This window comes from Phaethon aethereus (assembly GCF_964289735.1).
Source record: "Phaethon aethereus genome assembly, chromosome: 12".
Lineage (NCBI taxonomy): Eukaryota > Metazoa > Chordata > Aves > Phaethontiformes > Phaethontidae > Phaethon > Phaethon aethereus.
Window position 1 is genome coordinate 18,993,698 of NC_138588.1, and position 18,634 is coordinate 19,012,331.

The 18,634-nt window shown below is 36.4% G+C and overlaps 1 protein-coding gene across 1 annotated transcript in view; it reads right to left on the bottom strand.

The window, feature by feature from the left end:
* Positions 1 to 18,634, bottom strand: part of VPS13C (vacuolar protein sorting 13 homolog C) — a gene marked incomplete at both ends in the record, with an annotated part of 92,249 nt that overhangs the window by 73,293 nt on the left and 322 nt on the right. Inside the window, 10 exons of the mRNA XM_082005262.1 lie at positions 2,109 to 2,189; positions 2,901 to 2,960; positions 3,487 to 3,546; positions 4,405 to 4,514; positions 6,612 to 6,677; positions 8,850 to 8,912; positions 11,333 to 11,434; positions 12,205 to 12,300; positions 13,072 to 13,114; positions 17,112 to 17,155. Coding sequence (XP_081861388.1) covers positions 2,109 to 2,189; positions 2,901 to 2,960; positions 3,487 to 3,546; positions 4,405 to 4,514; positions 6,612 to 6,677; positions 8,850 to 8,912; positions 11,333 to 11,434; positions 12,205 to 12,300; positions 13,072 to 13,114; positions 17,112 to 17,155 — 725 coding nt within the window. The remainder of the gene's footprint in view (positions 1 to 2,108; positions 2,190 to 2,900; positions 2,961 to 3,486; positions 3,547 to 4,404; positions 4,515 to 6,611; positions 6,678 to 8,849; positions 8,913 to 11,332; positions 11,435 to 12,204; positions 12,301 to 13,071; positions 13,115 to 17,111; positions 17,156 to 18,634) is intronic.

Below are 18,634 nucleotides of genomic sequence, written 5' to 3' on the forward strand. Positions count from 1 at the left end.
AGCCTTCTGGTATTCTGCAGGTGCAAGAGGAAGTAAAGACAGAAAGAAGTCAGGAAAACAACAGAACAACCTAACAGGCCTGAGAAATATCATGCTAGAACCGAGTCTTAATTCAAAATTAGGTCTGTCTGATGCTATAATTCTTTGGCAATTTATCAAGAATGCTACAGTCATGTCCAAACATTTTATGTAGTTTCAGGATTGCAATGGCACAATCAGTTAAAGCAGGAGGCCTGCTTTTAGGAAGATGTACGTATTAGCTATTACATGAAGGCAGATGAACTGTTTGTTCCCATTATATTTCACAAAGACTATCAATATTAAGTATTGTTTTTACAAGGAAAATATTTTGTAACTACAAATTTCTTCAATCTAATCCTTTTCCCAGTTCTTTATTTAAGAAGTGATTTGTATTTTATAAAAGGTACACTTTCTCATTGGGAATATTTGTATTTCAACCCGTTTCCTAACTGCTGATCTATATTAATAAAAGCCAAATTTAAATGAGATTAAGTATAAAACAGCTAATCTCACAACCAGCCCTATACTCCTGTTATTTAAATATGAAGACTGTTGTACGGAAGTAACAGATTGCTACAGATTACACAGCTTATTCTTACTACAACATAGACCAATTAGCTACGATGATATATCTTATTTCCTGACAATGCTTAAAATTAAGACCAAAACAGCTGAAAGATCTAGCTTTCCAGGAAACAAGCTACACTAAAAATTACATATAAAAGGTATTCAGGCATTTAATACATATAATCACAGAATCACTAAGGTTGGAAAAGACCTTCAAGATCACCAAGTCCAACCATCAACCCAATACCACCATGCCCACTAAACCATGTCCCGAAGTGCCACGAAAGAGGATGTGTGCCCTCAGCCACAATTCATGTCTGTAACACTCCCCTATTCATACTGCCAAAGTTCTCAGTTCCTCTTCCGGGAAAGTAAGTTGGAAGATAACAGCAATGAAATGAAAGCAAAACAAGTACTTCATACAGTATTACAAGTTGCAGTATTCCACTACCCATCTAGCCAGCAGCAACTCAAAACATGAATGAATCAGAAAAAAAAAAAAATAGACATAGCCTCCCAGAAGCCCCCCGCCCCAATCTGATTCTATTCTTTACCTGTAATTACCATTTTAAGATATCTGCCTCTCATTCTGTCTTGATACACCCTCACTGCCCTCATGCTGTCTCTCATCTGCACTGGAACACATCATCTATTTCTCTAGTCTCTACACCACCTGAAGTAGCTTCATCAAGTTGGAAAAAAGCATTTCCAGTACCATCTTTTCCATACAGTCTATGTTAATTATGTTCTACCCAACCTCATTCTCAAAGTTCATCATTATTCAGTCCTACTGCACATTCCACATTTAAAGCTGTGACCATCTTCTGTCTGTCAGGCACAGCATACTCATTCACCCATCCACATAACTTATTCTACTACAGCTCTTCAAAATTTTGCCAAAGCTATTTCCCAGAATAAGGGTTGCTGTCTTGAAGAACTACTACATTATGCCCTCTGCAATTTTCTGTTTCTTTCTTTAGGCCTGACAATGATACCTACCTACCTAAGTTTTGGTTTATTAAAAAACAAAACAAAAAAATTTTTGTTTTAACATCTTGTTCTTCTATCTGGCTTCACTCTATTGGTTAATTTCAACGATGCAGCTTAGGTAATCTGGATAACATGTGATATAAATTCCTGTTCTGATAAAGACCTAATATTCTGATTTTTTATTAATTCTATGATCATTTACTATCTCAATATTGCCTTTTTCATTACAGTAGCTATGTAATAACTCATATAGCCCAGATATTTAGTAAACAGTACGAAGTCAAGATGGATATGCCAACAGAACATGATTTTACAGACACAGTTTCTAAAACCTGTAGGGGTTGATAATATACACATTTCACAAAAAAGTATTAGCTATCCATGGCGCAATGGATTAAGATACGACTCTGGTATCAGAATACAGTTGACCATATGTGTGAGGAGTGGGGTAGAAATTCGTATGGTGTAGTTTTGAATACTACAACAGCTAGAGAATATAGTACTGGTTAATGCAGTTTCTTCTATGTTACCAGTATTTGTTCACGGGAGCCATGATAATACATTTTGCTGTGCACATTCCAATAAGCACTGAGGCTGTCCAGGCACAAAAGCTGCAGAGGGGAAAAAAAACATTCAACAGATTCCATTCTCAGTATTCAACCCATTCTATGAACTTCGCTTTCCATTTGCAAAGACGGAAAACAAATGACAGCAGACTAGACAGCAAATCCACCATCAGCACTGAGATGGATTTAATCTTATAATACTATTTTTGAAGTGAAAATTGAATTGCTGAAAAGCAAGTTCTTAAAGTACACAAGTCCATGCACATCCATTAAATAAGACTCTGGATTGCAGGGGCAAGAGTGCACAAACCCAACATTTGGCTTAATAAAGAAGACAGAACTATTAAACACTTCTTATATCATTCCTATAATTTCTTAGATCTTTGCATACTCTGCTTAGCTATCAGAAACCCAGTTACATTAGGCACACAAACTAGAGTGGGAAATGGCAATTTGATAACCTATGTGAAATCATAGTTACCATGCAGACTTGCTGTATAATGCGTTTAACGAGGGGATCAGTGTTTGCCTTCAAGGGAAGTTATTTAAACCATGAAGTTCAAAGCTATGTTTGTGCTCTACTTCTGTTTAAGCACACAGCAAAATTAAGGAAAACAGGAGAATTTGCAAAGCAAACTATTTTTCCAATTTTTATTTAGAACCCCAGATTACTTCTCTCCAAGATCAGTTGCTCTATTCGCTTGCGTGGGGGGGGAGAAAAAAAAACAACAAACAAAACACAACAACCCACATTACCTTGTATATTATTTTTGCAGCTTCATTCAGAACAGAAGGTGTCCAGTTCTCATTTGTTGTCTAAAAGTTCAAAGCGAAAAAAGTCATTCTGTGCATCTTAGTTGATATATTTGCGGTCTTATCCTATACTTTCAAGCACAGAATGCATCATTTTGGTGCTACTTGATTACAGAAGCCATTACCCTACCCATAAAATCCTTAACATTTAAGGAAAACAGGGGTTCACTGAAATTTTTTGCCCCATTTCTCAAAAGGCCTGGCAAAATACCACATTCTTTATCAGCATGATGTAATGTTTGCCCTAATTTATTTATTAGGCCTGGAATAACGTGCCCTATGAAAGTAACCATACTCAGTTTTGAAGATCATGTGGATCATAAGAACAAATCACTAGTCTCAAAGTGTGATGTTCCTCAATTGTCTTCCCTTCTGCTTGCACAATCTTCAAGTCCTATTTGTGCGAATAAAAGATTGTCTTACTTCCAATTGCATGCATACCTCCATTATATTGTCTTAATACGTTACTTTTCCTTTCTGCTACTCCAAAGACAAGTAAATCAAAAACATGCATGCACACACACATTACCAGTAAACTAAGCTCGCCCAATGTCATTCCCAAGGAAATCGGACACTGTGGATCTGTGATCTACAAAACATAGAAAAATAACAGCTATTTATTTCTCTTGCTGCAAACAGAGACGTATCATTTAATTAAAGTTGACTGAAATCCTGAGCTGCTTTGAGGCTCTTCCTTTGCTTAATTATTCTAGCTGAAGCATTCTTCGAACACCCTAAGTTGGGCTAAAACTAATATGGCTGTAGGTGTAAAGACTTAGGACTTCAATGCAAGCTGAAAATTTCCTTTTGGCTTCCAAAATCTTCATACAGGAGAGAACTAAGAACTACAGAGTACCACATCTCAGTCAGCTGTATTATTTTATGACTTCCATTTCTCCCACCTTTTTAAATTTAGTTTCTCTGAAAATAGTCCCAAAATAAGTTTGAGAAATACTCTATAACCAATGCTTTTCTTTTAAATTCAGTAACGTCATCACAAACTGCTTTATCATTTTCCTAAAGGAAGCTGCAAGCAGGCTAGAATACCAGTTTGGCTCATATAAACACTCTCATTTATCAATTAAGTGTTTACAACTATTGCTTTACAACTCATCTGTAACCCCACCAGTTTCTACCATTCTGGACTTTTTCAGGAAACTGAAAAACTCTGTACATCAACTGTACACACTAACATATGACAAACAGCCACCATCCACATGTAGTGAGCAAGGCACCACTGGAAAAGGCAAAAGAGAGAATACCTATTTCACATATCCAAAATATTTCCGGCTTTCAGTCATATCTGGGGTACTTTATTTGAAAGGTGCAGAACAAACCACAGCAACTTTTTCAAAGTGGCAGATAAGAGTTTCTCTCTATGGACTAGACAATCATGACTGCACTGGAATCCAATTTAAAATTAAGAGAATATGTTCCAGATACTTACATCATCTTCGTATTTAACATGAATGCCTGTGATTTTGACTTGCACATTTTTTATAACTTGAGTTGCAAGCTTTTCTAAGAAAGTATCTTTCTTCTCCTCCTTTGGTTTGTCTAAAACAATAATTAAAAAAAAGTCAGGATTCAGTGTAGTAGTTGCATCTTGAGTTTAACCACACCAACAGCTATACTAATGTAAATTTAATGTTTACTCTAACATGAATACTTAACATTTAAATTTTCACTTATTTAGACTATATATTTGCATTTTTTTCCTTTTCCGTAAATCCATATTCTGAAGATGTGATGTTAGCTATGTGCACACAATAGACATAAATTTTCTTATGGTTGTAAGTTTCAGTCAAAACAGTTTAGCTTACAGCAAGTTCTTGTTTAATATACTTCTCCCCACTCCTTCCAAGGTAAAAGGTTCTCTCTTAAGAATCCCTCAGCAATTAACTAAGGGCTTCAACAAGCAAATAGGTAAGACTGTAATTTAGCACAAAATACCATTGAATAACCACGTAAAGATGATACTTGCACAACAAGCCTTTCATACAACACTGTCTGAGAAACTCAAAAAGATGGCATAGCATAAGTGAAAACAGTTACTCTGAAATACTCAATTTCTTCCATATGGGACTTGCACTGTGACCATTTAGGCTAGGTCCGTATCAGACTTTGCTATTCCACGTAGCAATACTTCTACCCTATCTTGTTCAGCAGAAGTACAAGAAGTTGCATACCCACAGAAGTTCAGTATTCCTCCCAAGACAAATGTACACATGCCGAGGCGGGGGGGATATTTACAGTCCCCCATTATTTAATTTCCTTTTGAAATTAAATATTCTCTAAAAATATTATCTCAGGCTAAGCGCCTTAACATTTTACCTAAAATATGGCTAGATGAGCTGCTTGTTCTCTAGCTATCTTTACAGGCTTACTTGTCTTTTTCAGCATCCACCTTACGAAAGAGGCTATCCCAGTGAAATGCCACTGATTAGACTACCAAGCTCGTACATTTTTGTTGGAAATGCTACAGGTGGCTCAAGCTGAAGAAACGCTCATGGCTATCCAAGTAGAGAGAAATCAGGACTAGAGGTTTTGACTAAGCGTAGGGTTGCATTCCAAGTTTGACCTCTCAGCTTACTTTAAGTGTTTGTAACTCTTTAAATATGCAATGCACACTGAACACCACCACTTGCTATAAAAATTAGGATAATTTTTTTTTTTTAAGCTCTAAGAGAAGTTCAGGAGATTCCTTTAAAAATTAAGAGTTCTCTATTGAATGTGATGTAGCACTAATTTAGACAAGAAAGCATTTGATCTCAAGCAAACAAATCAGTCAGGAACTCAGAATAAACAAAAATATTCTATCACTTTTACATACAACTCACATTTCCTCCTATTAATGATTTCTTCACAACTCCCACTCCCTATTAACAGAAACCAAAACAATACTGAAAGAAAAAAAGGCAGAAGTGCTTATCGAAGCTTCATGACCTTCAAGTGCAAGCAAGCAACCTATTAACATTTTTCCAGCCAGATGCAGCTACCAGCAGCAATAAAACTTTGATACATTACAAAGCATGGTCCCCACAAAGTTTTTACTCCAGTTACAAGTCTATGTTGCAGCTTCCTCCAAGTTCAAATATGTAACAGTACAACCACATGGGATATGACAATCCATTCTTGGTCACGTGCTAATACTTAAGATCTGCACGTATCCTTTTAGCGAAAAACTTCTATTTCATTACTGCCAAAATATCAGTCATAACACTATGCTAGTTATTTAGAACAGAAGCTAAAAGGTGCTGAAAAAGACTGTTTACTGGTATACCATTAGTATCACATTTACTTTACATAGCTGTTACTGGAATATTGCAAAAATTAGACTAACAGATCTCTTCCACATGCAGTTTTTCCAACAGTCACAGTGAAGTGCCACTAACCAGCCTAACATGTACATTTTTGTTTGAAATGCTACAGATAGCTCAAGTTGAAGAAACAGGCACCCAAGCAGAGAGAAACAAGGATTCGCTTCAGTCTTATTTGACCCAGAGAATGGATAAAGTGCAAAAAGAGCTCTCCCCTTCAAACAGAAGGAAAAAAAAGATATCAGTGAACGCATATCCAAGACTAAGAAAAACGAATCCAAACAGAAATCAAAAAAAGACTTTAAAAAAGTCAAAAAACATAACTTTTACCCACCTTTTGAATGACCATGACCTTTAAAGGGTCTCTTAAAATGCTTTTTGTACTTTTTACGCTTACGTCCTTTTTCAGCGCAAGCAATTTTTTGGGAAAAGGATAAAATTCAAATTAGTAAAGCAGAAACAAAAGAAAGCACAAGAAAAAGATGAAAGAAAGGTTAGTTTGTCTTAAACCAGAATGCCTTAGTAAGGTCACATTAAAAGCTTTTAAAGAATTTCAGGTCCGTTAAGGAAGCAATCGGCTACTTATCATACCACAGAGCCTTATTTTTCATAACTTATGTAGATCCAAATTCACTTTCACAGAAGCAACTAAACCTCTTTTTTTTAAAAAAAAAAAAAGCACAAGTAATTCAAATTCAAAGCCCAAGTACACTATGTAGCCAGTAAAAACCTCAGACTATTTAACCAAATATCTACTGGATCAATTGTCCTGCCAATTGCAAGGTCAAGGCATTTAGTTCAACTTTCATATATTCCTTATGTAACATCTCAAGAGTTTGAGGAATCACAAATGATCACCAGGCTTCTCAGCAAATACATCCCCAGACTTCTTCATGAGTACATTGCATAACATAATTCCAGTTCACTTACGTACAAAAGAGAGCTAAAATCAGAGCCATGACTGCTTATTAGAAACCCTGGTGAGTAAGGTTTTCTGTAATCCAAGTGTTTGTCTTTTATTTAATGATCTCAGGCAAAGGCATAATTGTAACTGAACAGTTAATAATATACATATGTGGAGGAGAAAGAAAACATGGAAGTTTAAATCCAGAAGAGGCTTCTACCATACAAGGGCATAAATTCCATGTTAAGATATTTGAGATGTACATGGAAACCCAAAGAAGACTTTTCAATGCGATGCTCGTGCTAATCAGCAGTATGGTATGAAAGCTATCTGAAAGAACACCATCAATAACTGCAAAAGAGGCATACAAAAATGATGACTCTTTAAAAGCTTTATATGAAATGAAATTCTATTATTTACACACAAATTATGACCCACACAATCACAACCATTTCATGAATTAAATTAATGCTCACATCTTCTCCACATTTCTAAAGAAAACCAGTTTGGTGCGTTGCGTTGTTTCTCTCCCCTCTCTGGCCACTACTTGCGGGGAAAAGAACTCAGCAATAGGGTTGCCTGTGCTTAACTTTAAGACATTGTATCATGAGAATGGTGGTATCCCACCAAAGCAAGAAGGAAGCAAGTGCAACAGTGTATTTAACTCTGGGGAACAACTTTATTTTTATCTAATTGGCATGCTTGTTCAAACAAAGGAGGAGAAAATGCCTTCCTGCCAAGATTTCAACCTGTCTTGCAGGTAAGGTGATCACCCTACAAATAACAAAAAGGAAAAACCACACCAAATACAAACATTTTCTTTTGGATAGTTCCTTTTAACAGTACAAGTAATCCTCTATAAATTATATTTTTAAAAGACAGCTTCCTTCACATACTATTGAATTTGTAGTTCTCAGGCTTTCACTCCCATGTATGACAAAACTAAGGCAACGTGCTTTTCCTCTTTATTACCCACATCCATTACTACGGAGAAACTAAATGTAGGATTTTAAGCTAATTCTAAACCTGCATTCAGATAAAAGCCCACTAAGTAATTTTGTCTAAGAATGAAATTTCTGAAAGTCTGGTTCAGGAAGATAAAAAATACAGCAGGTGCAACATAACAGCTCCTCTGAATTTCAATGGAAACTGTTTCCTTGCCTAACTTGAGAACAACCCAAATAAATGGACCCAGGGAAAAGCATACTAAAATGTCTTCAGTCTGCTATGTTTCATTTTGCCTGTCCATGGTTTCAAGATAGCCTGAACTTCCAGTATCTTAAGCGTAGACACTTCAAGTAAGGGTGATTACCCTCTATTCTCAAAACACCTAAAGATAGTGTTTTAAAATTACGGTAGAATGCAGTAGAATGTTGTCAGCATTTCATAATATTCTTGAGCTCAACATGGCTGATTGAAATCTTTCTAAATGGTCTCTTAGCCTTCTTGAACAGCCACTCAATAGAGACAGGACTGGTCACTGTAAGTTTCCACTTGAATCCACAGTCATTAAAATCTTATTTCTAGAACCACCAATATGTGGATGCTTACCAAACAGGTATTAATTTCTCATTTCTGTATTTGGCTGCTTTGGGGTGGGGTGTTGTTTTTAAAAACATAAGCTGCATACCTATCATGCATGTGCAAAATGTAACCATGCATACCCACCAGGCTTGGTGTCCTTGTAAATCAGACTCTCCAACCCATACAAGGAATCTTGTGAATGAGTGCCTTGGTCCACATGGCAGCAAATAACCAAAAAAAATGCATTTTGTTTAGAGGAAGGCAATCAGCTCCTGATTTAATGTTAAATTTATAAAACTTGTATGACACGTTAGTATTTCCATTACAGTATTGTCGTGGTGACAATGTGAAGAAAACCAACTCTATCCTGGCTGAAACCAGGACAAGTATCTGACAGCCAGGGTCACTTCAGAATATCTAGTTTCAAAGATTATCTACATAGGCAAAACCAGCAGAAGACAAGATCTGCACACATTGGTCTCCATACAAGAGTTTTGATACTGAAAGATTTTAATAGCGTAGAAAACAGAAAATGTTTTGTCAGCTTGTTATCACTTCCCCATCACGCTACACTAACCACACAGTAACGTCACCATTTTGCTCAATATTTGAATTGCATGTCTAAAGAAAATATCCCCAGGACTGTTTATGCTAAGACACTCTTAAATAAATGCAAGTACTGAATCAAGATTCTAAACACATTAAGATAAGTTTAGTACTAATCACAAAAAGCAAATACAGCTGAGAATTCATGAACCCTGATAACTTTCTATTCAATGGAATTCCTAGATTAAAAGCCTACAGAAAGAGCTGAATTTCTTAGAGGTTTATAGTGCAGTAGAGCAACTTGGCCCTAAGATTTCTATATTTAGCAAAAGCAAGGGATCTGCTCATGCAAGAACTACACAAGTCCTCCTGAGTAGAATATTCTAGTACAACACCGGAAACACAAATAGCTACCACTGAGATATGATCACAGAATATTTCAAGTTGGAAGGGACCCATAAGGATCATGCTGCAGTATGTCTGACGGAATAACTACAGTTTAAAATAATCCAACTTGAATGTTCCTCTACTTTTTCCTTCAGAAGTCTAAAAGTTTAAAACTGCAAAACATGACTAAATCTAATTCTAGTTCTTTATATAAGGAGTTGAGCTACTGAGGTATCATTTTTATCTGATTTTTTTTTTTCCAAAAGCCTTACAAGTGCTGGGTGTAGTAAGTTTATTTCAAAAAGAGACAAGTGTCACAGGTGCACAGTCTGAACTCTCTGACACTATGAAGTGTCAGAACTGGTACTCCTCAAGCAGTGCCCATCAGGTTTCTTGTTTTATTATCCCTTCATCCCACTGCCTCTGGTGCAAAGAATAATGGCTGAAATACTGCTGATTTACAGTATATAAGTCCTACATAACCAAGGTTAAACCTCTACAAACGCTCCTTTGCCCCAGTATGAAGTAATGGCTGCAAAATTCACTCACTGAATTTGTCTTATCTCTCATACAGTTTCTGGCATATTAAAGTTTTTGGCAAGAAATAAAGCAAGGCTTCTGTCTTCACTGTAAACTGATTGCCAGATTGCTGTTCAAAGAAAAACTGCAAATGTACATCTCAAACTAGCAAAGCAGGAACGAGGCAGAAGAGAGTCCTGTGACTGGAAATTAAATAAGTAAAGAGATTACAAACCATCTTTTCCAAGTGTCCTAAGCATCATTTCATTTTCAGTAATTTTTCCAAGGCAAATGACTTGCAGCATTACAGTTATTCTAGAGGTGCATCTTAAGAACCATTATACTGCCCAACAAACAGGTCTCACTTCAGAAAAAAACTTCAGTAATAACTTTTTCCTTTACCATATGTAGTTACCTGTCATTAGTTCTGAGCTTGGTTTCTGTCCGAACAAGCCTAATTTACACCATAATTTTATTAGATATTTGTTAAGAGAAAAAAAACAAACCAAAAACCAACCCACAAATCAGGTTAACTGACTGAAATTGTCAATTATTTTAACCTATAATTGAAAGTTTAGAATTTTTAATGACCTAGATCAAAAGTGTAAGTGAAATTTCCTATCTTCATGTTCAATTGTTTCATGGATTATTTCCTGCTCAAGAGTCTTATTTCTCATACCAGTTAAAACACAGTACATTGTAAAAGGACAGCAGAAACTGAAACAAGCATTACTGTGGAAATAAAAATTTACAAACCTTACCCCTCTCCTTAAAGTTTCCTTTAAGCAAAGAGCAACCTGTCACACATACCTCTAAAAGACATGATTAAATATCTATTACTGAAGCTCTAAAGCAAGATAATAACTTAGCCTCATGCAATGCAGTGTCTATCTTTGCTCCCGTTTCACTAGAATGTCAAGAAAAAAAAAAAACATACCAGATTATCAAATTCCCATTTCCAATGGAAGCTGACTAGGCAAATGAATAGAAAGCAAAACAAATAACATTTCTTTCAAGCTTTAGAGGAAAAAGGCTTTTCAAAGCACTGTAGTAAGATTAGCTAGGTACTTGAAAAAACAAAATTTATTAAGTCAGTCACAAAACAGGATTTTTTTTTTCATAGCACAGTCTAAATCCTCAAATTCCAAGGGAGATTTGTATTATTAACTTAGTACCTTTTTCTGCCGCTTTCTGCAAGGCTTCCTCAATTCTTGCGAGTTCCTTTTGTTTATTATCCTGCAAGTATTTTTCTTCCTTCTCTGCATCATATTTAATGCCTGTAAGTCAAGTTGGGACAGCTTCAGTCCTAAATTTCAAGTTACATAAATGCATAATCAAGCAATGCACACCATATTCAACATTATTTTGGAAAACACCTTGTTTGAGATAAAGGCTATTCTAGGTTTAATTGCTGAAACCTGCATCCAGTCTCTGAAACTGTTATTTTTACACAGTAAGACACAAAAGGATCATACTAATGTTTAAGCATTACTTCACAGGAGAACCTTTCTGTGGAAATTCAGACCATTAAGTGTGGTCTGTGCAATATAATGCAGGTTTCCAAGTTCTACTACACATATATTTGATGCTCCAGAAACTTGCAAGTTTTTGTAATATACCAGAGGTTCTGATTTCAGAGAAAACTCATCAAGTTGCCTGATCCTCTTCCCTCTCCCTAAAAACAGTTCTACCGGAATTACTACTTTTGATTGATGTCATTTAGAAGCAGATGAACTATATCATGCAACAACCAAAAGACCTAAACCATGTCAGATAAGTGGATTCAGGATAAGCACTCTTCAGAGGAAACTTGGCTGTTGAACTTGGAATGGATACAACCAAGGATTTCCATAAAAGCAACAGGTGCTGTTTTCTCCCACCCCTCTTCCACTAACTTGCCAGCGTTTGTCTAGAAATTTCCCTGAGGGAACAGAATGTAAAAATGGCAGCTTACATGAACCACTTGCTATTATATACTCAATTACATGGTACCCTTAGATACTTTTCTCTTTCATTATTTAACTGTGCTGTTGAAGAGTTTACATACTTGCTCCAGGAACTATTAGAAGATACAAGCCTTCTAGAGTTGCAACAACTGCCTCGCCATAGAGATTCTTCCAAGGAATCTTCAGACTAAGTTTATCTAAACAAAGCAGATACAATTACATTAAAAAAAAAAATCTACTCTGTGCTTTGTCCAAACACCACCTTGGGCATCACAGAGCATTAGCCCTCTTGATGTCCTAAACACCTTAGGTAAAGAGAAACTGTATGGGCCTAAACATTTTATAAAGCCCTTGAAGTGATAAAACACATGCAGAGAAAATATAAACCATAGATTTAAGCAAGAAGATGCAGTTTGATTCAGAAAACTTCACATGAAAACCTGAGATCATGACCGGAGTTTAATTTGCTGGGATGAACGTGATTTTCCCAGGGAAGTAGAAGAAGAAATACAACTCACATTCATCTCCAACAAACATTTCACATGAGAAAGCAATGCTGACCACCAGGGAAAGGAATTTTTAAAAACATGTATCTAAGAGTTACTAAACCCTTAGCATGTTTATCAGTTTCAGAAATCTTAAATTCTTCATATTCCTCAACTGTCCTTTAAAGAGCCACACACATTCTGCCTATACGAAACAGCTCCCTTGATCATCCATGTATCTGGAAAGAACTTCTCAAACATGTTTTTCATATCAGCCTGTAAAGCTACACAAACAGTGTTTGCCAAATAACATTTTTTCATTTATCCAGGGCAGTCACATTAGACTTCTGTGCTAGTTTCAACAGCAAGTACAATTACAGAGATCATTTAAGAAACTTGATAAAAGGAATCCAGAGGCAGGACTGACCTTGAGGCCTGTACTAAAATTTCCATTTCAATACTTGCATTGAAATAAAAACTTACCTATTTGACCAACTTTTATTCTAAAAGGTACATCCAGTTCACTCTGTAAAGAAAAAAAAAGGTATTAAACAGTTCCACGTATTTTAAAGATAAGCTAGTTTATACAGCAAAATTACTATCTTTACTTCCGTTAAAACTGTTTTCCCAGAACTGAAGTTCCAGAACAGAAACAGTTCTCCATATGACAGAGATTTAATTATTTAGCAATACTCAACATGAACTCAGGAATTCACAAATACGGTTAGGCTTGTAGAAAGCCTTAAAACAAAATATTTACACATTTCTGGCAATTCTCTCCTACAAGTATAATAATGCCTCACTCCAAAGGTATATAGATAACATTTTACTTTTTAGTAACAAGAATTTAATTTTAATTTTTTATTAATTTGCCACATCTGTCTTTTCTTTTTGATAATAGCACTTAGCATTTACAAACATATAAAAAGTCTCACTAACAATAATGAGAAGTTCTTTGCAAAATGCCTGCCAAACATCAAGAACAAGATAGGCTAATGAAGAAAAGGAACATGTGACAAGTGAACAATTACTACTACCAATTAAAATCTCACAAAGTATCTCTCCTATACAATGTACAGCAAAAACAGGAATATAACCAAAAGAATATCAAGAACATGAGAGACGAAGTACAGAGGAATTAGGAGGAAATTAATAAAATCAAAGATTAAAAAAAATACGTTAAAACATCAAGATTCCAGAACTGTCTTCTGCTTCAGTTTTTTTCTTTTCAGATAAGTTAACCACAATTCAAAGACCTGAAGAGAAGTCTTAATTTCAAAGATTATAAAAAGCAAACCCATTTTTCCAAATGCGACAGATATTAACCTCTTCTCTCTTCCCATGTACTAGAAAACAACCTTGACTACCACTTTTCAAAAAACTGAAAAACATTTAACAAGGCTTCTCCAAAAAAGAAGGGTAATATCCACATTAACATCTCTGACAGATTTCCACAGTTTTTAAAAAGCATTCCAAGCTGCAATTAAGAGCCTAACAACAACCAACTTTAATTGACTAAACTAGTGACAATATTTCTGTGGCTTGTTCTTTTTTAGTGCCTCAAAGAAACAATCAAAAAGCAAAAGCTATGAAATATTTTAACCCTTGTCTGGTTATAACCGCATAGTCCTAGGAACTTTTCCTTTAAATTCTTCCTAGTGACAACTGCTCTTCAGCACCTCCCAAATATTTCTTCATGCAGGCTGCTGCATGTTAAAAATCTGGTCAATAAGCTTAACTGAAAGCTTTCTTCTCAGTTTTTATTTTTCATTGGAGAGAAAGAGAAAATAGACTCACTTAAAATAGTGTGATCTCCAAGCTTTGTTTTTTAGTAGTAAGAACATGCATAAGAAGAGACTGAAACAAATTGTGAGAGCAAAAATCTCTGCTTCTGACAGAGCCAGAAGCATGCATGTAGAAGCAGATAACAGCAACCAAATCCACCCCATGTAATACTGCATTTATGACTCACAGGTGAACTCTAAGGGGGACCAGCTCAGTTTGGCCTGCTGAAAGGACATGAACATAAGTTTGACCTTGAAAAATTAGTTTTCATTAGATTAAATTCCAGACAGGGGCAGGGGAATGAAGGAAAGACTAGAAATGAAAGATCTAATAAAGTTATTGGGTACAGAGAACAGATTAAGATAAATTAAAAACTTTGACAGCATTGTGGTTTGATGTTAACATGAAAAAACATGATTTACTGAAAATACTTCAAGATTATAACTGAGAAGGAACAGGCAATATTAGCTTTTAAGACTAAAAGCTGTGACCAGCTGGAGTCTGGATACAAATTAAGAATGAAGAAGCTCAGAGTTCAAGATTTTTGATGGTAACTATTCTAGTAATAAGCTAAGAAACATGTAATGGGTTGCTGAAGAGTTTAGGTAATAGTTTGTCATCAGTCATTTTTCATTAAGATTGAAAAATAGCATAAAGCTGAAGAAATCAATCAGAAAGAATTCATTACTATCACACTACTACAAGTTTTTAACAAAGTAAAAAAGGAACATTAATAGCAACTGCCCCATTATACTTCCATATTTTTATAGCTAAAGGCACACAAAACAACAGCCTCAAAAGATCAAAGCATGTATTTCACAGAATGATACTTCAGCATTTTGTGTCAGCAAACTCTCTCTCTAACATATTTTGGGGAAAAAAATGGTTACATTTTCAAGGTGCCTAAGAATTCATTTGTAAAATAGTTTTGTACAATTTCATTTTAAAAATCTTACACTAATCTTCTCAAGTTGACTTTGCATGAGCTGAAGTCTAAATTTTAACCTAGGTCTGACAAAATCCCATTTTAATGAAAAGCTCTTTTACTATGACTAAGGAAAAAAATAGTCAGCCAGCATAACATTAAAAGTAACTATTTGCTCATCTCCCTTTTCCTAAGGACTTACTTTTCCTACATTTGAGAAGTACTGTATCTATATACAGAAATTAAAAGCTAGTTATTTTCTGGTGGAAAACCTTAAGAGGAAACAAAAACAATCCAGACAGCAGCAGACAAGCAAACTACAAAAGGAAAGTTGGACCATATCAAATTCATTTAGTTACTTCTTTTTCAAGAAGGTATACTCTAGTTCTCTAAAAATGGTTCAATATTGACCTTCCATTAACTACTTTTGCGTAGAAATCTAACTTAATGCAATTGTGAAGCAGTCAGTAACATCCCGTTTTCAGTTCTTGAATTTGTCTTAGCTCTCTTTCTGCTCTGGTCAGTCACATACATGACCATGCATTTTTTTCTAAGTCAGAACTGCTAGAATCGTAATCAACCTTGCTGTCATAAGAAGGAAAGACGTGTACAAAGTAGATAACACTTCCTTCCTTTTTTAACTACCAGATTACAAAGATATTCATATTGAGAGTTTTAAAGTACAACAAAGTTATCAGGAATGGATGAAATAGGCAAGTAAAATATGAAACTTCAGAACAATGAAGAGACACCAATGATGAGGTCGTACAAAGATCCAACATGTTTTCAATTCACAGAAGAGTAACAGTTCTCTTCAGTGAAGTCTGAAGCACACTAAAGATTGCAGTAAGATTCTCTCAGTATCACAGATGCTCATTAACTCAATTAAAGAATATAAAGATCAGCCAAGTTGTTTTTCAGACAAAAATATGGGTACTTAATGCAAGTTACTTCTTGGTTTTCCTTCACTCCGTCATTCCTATTTTAAAAGGAAGAGAATGGAGTATTTGAAGAACAGTATTTACTTTCAGAGAGTACACACCTTAAAAATGTCTTCCCTACCAATTTTAAATAAGCACCAATTTACACAGTAAGTCATAAAAATAAGCTTCAATCCCATCAACTGATGTAGAAGGATGAACTTTTCCCCCTTCATCCCCACATCAACAACTAAGAAATGAATCACTGTCTTTCAGAAGACATCAATGAGATCAATCAATGTGCAGAACTCGGAGCTTGAAAATCCATTTATTCAACCAAAGCTCAGGGAAAAAATAAAGAAATACATAGGCCTATGCAAACCCATTATAACTAGTAAGTCATTCAGAAACATACAAACATCTACTGCATGGACATACAAGTCAGGAGAAAAAGCTAAGACTTAACAGAAGTATGATTATACAGTAGCAGTCACAGCAGAAATTAAATCCTTTAAGTTGTACTGGATAACCAAAATAGTAACAGAAATGCACCAGTATCTTAAAGTTTTATCATTTCAAGCCTCAAACACTAGGACAGGTTGTACATGCACATATGCATAAAACACTGAGAAACTTACTTTAAAACCCTAATACTAACTTCTCAGAAGTTATTTTTCTCTTCTGAAGAAGCACGCTTACCTTTTCACCCATAGCATTTTTTCTTTCTGTTCCAGTAACATGAGCAAAATTAGAAGCAATTAACCAAGGACTTACTTCCAATAGGTAGTAAAGATGGCATACTGTGTAACTTTAGACTACAGGAAGTAGTATTTTATCCTATGATTTAGTCTTTAGACCCATAAAAACAACTTTTAAATTATTAGAATACTTACTAATGCATTCTCCTTTATCTGTAAATTGTCAAGTGCCACATTACCTATTTAGAAGAAAAAGACAAGTACAGAACAAGTGACTTAAGTTGGAACAATGTACACAACTACAACCCTCCCAAGTGCACATGGATAAAATCTGAAAAATTTACTCCAGTTACAAAACAGCATGATAAAAGTCATTAAACACTGATTAGTCAGACGAAATTTTATGGTGGAAGAGATTACAGAAATATGACCAACTTAGACATCTGCATGTTTCTACTATATTAAATACACCTACAATAATAGGAAATCTTTCTTACTATTCACTTCTTTGTGAATAATAATTACAGTTCTATCAAGACTAGGAAAATTGTATCCTGGTTTTGATGATTTTACACAACAAAAATCATGAAACACAGTGCCACAAAAACACATGCCTATTTTCACAAACACATTAACTTTTTCTGACACAGGCAACATAACAGGATTTCCAAAGGGAAGGCTGGCACACAGAATTATACCTGACGAAAGCACAGCAACTTAGTGCTTTAATGCTCCTTACAGCTATATTCCATTTTTAATATAAGTATTAATAATTTATACATATTAAAATACTTACTACCGTGGAAAGAGCAAAATTAAGACAAGAAAAGTCTCGTCCCTTATGTATGGAAGGCATTCAAAATAGCCAACCTTCTCTAGATAGTACTTCCAACTGTTTTTTTGCATGCCTACAGGGTAGCAAACTGAAACGTCTGATATATTCACTGAGAATAGCTACTCCATGTTATTGCACTATCTGTTTAATACGCATTATTTATACCAATAAACTAGCATGTGAAAGGCATAGCTCCCCAAACACCCCAGCAGCTACACTGCAACTAAGGCCTCCGCTCCTCCTGGGGCCACCATGCATGAGCCACGCCACGCTCCACTGCACCGCAGACGGACCCGACAGCACACTCGTGCTTCCACCCCGTATACTCTCAAGAAAGAGAGGGGAAAAAAAATGTTTTTTTCCTTACCGAAGGTTTACTGCCTCAGAGCGCTCCGACGCCAGCGAGGTGAGCCCGTCTCGCCTCCCGAGCAGCTGCCACAGCTGGGAAGCTACCCAGGCACCCACGCCCAGGCCCCCACCTCGTCTGCGGGGAGACCCTAACTTCGCTCTTTCTCCCCCCGCAACCTGCTGCCCTCTAACTGCGCGGGGGTCTCGCCCCAGCTCCCTTCACAGGCAGGCCCCCGCCTCACGGCAGCGCAACCGCCGGGGCCTGCGCCCGCGGCCGCCGCCGGGAGGCGGGGGGACGGGACACGACACACCGGCACCGCGGGGAGCCGCGGCGCCACAGACCGACCCGGTCGGCCGCCCGCCCCTCACGAGGAGGGAGGGAGAGCAGGTCACAGGCCACGGGCACAGAAACCACCGATGGTCCCTCTCGAGGTGGAGGCGCATCTGCGGTCACACACGGACCGACCGCCCCTTACGGCGAGAAAGGGGAGGAGGGGTAAATCCGCGGCCGCGGACTGACCCAGCGTCCCTCACG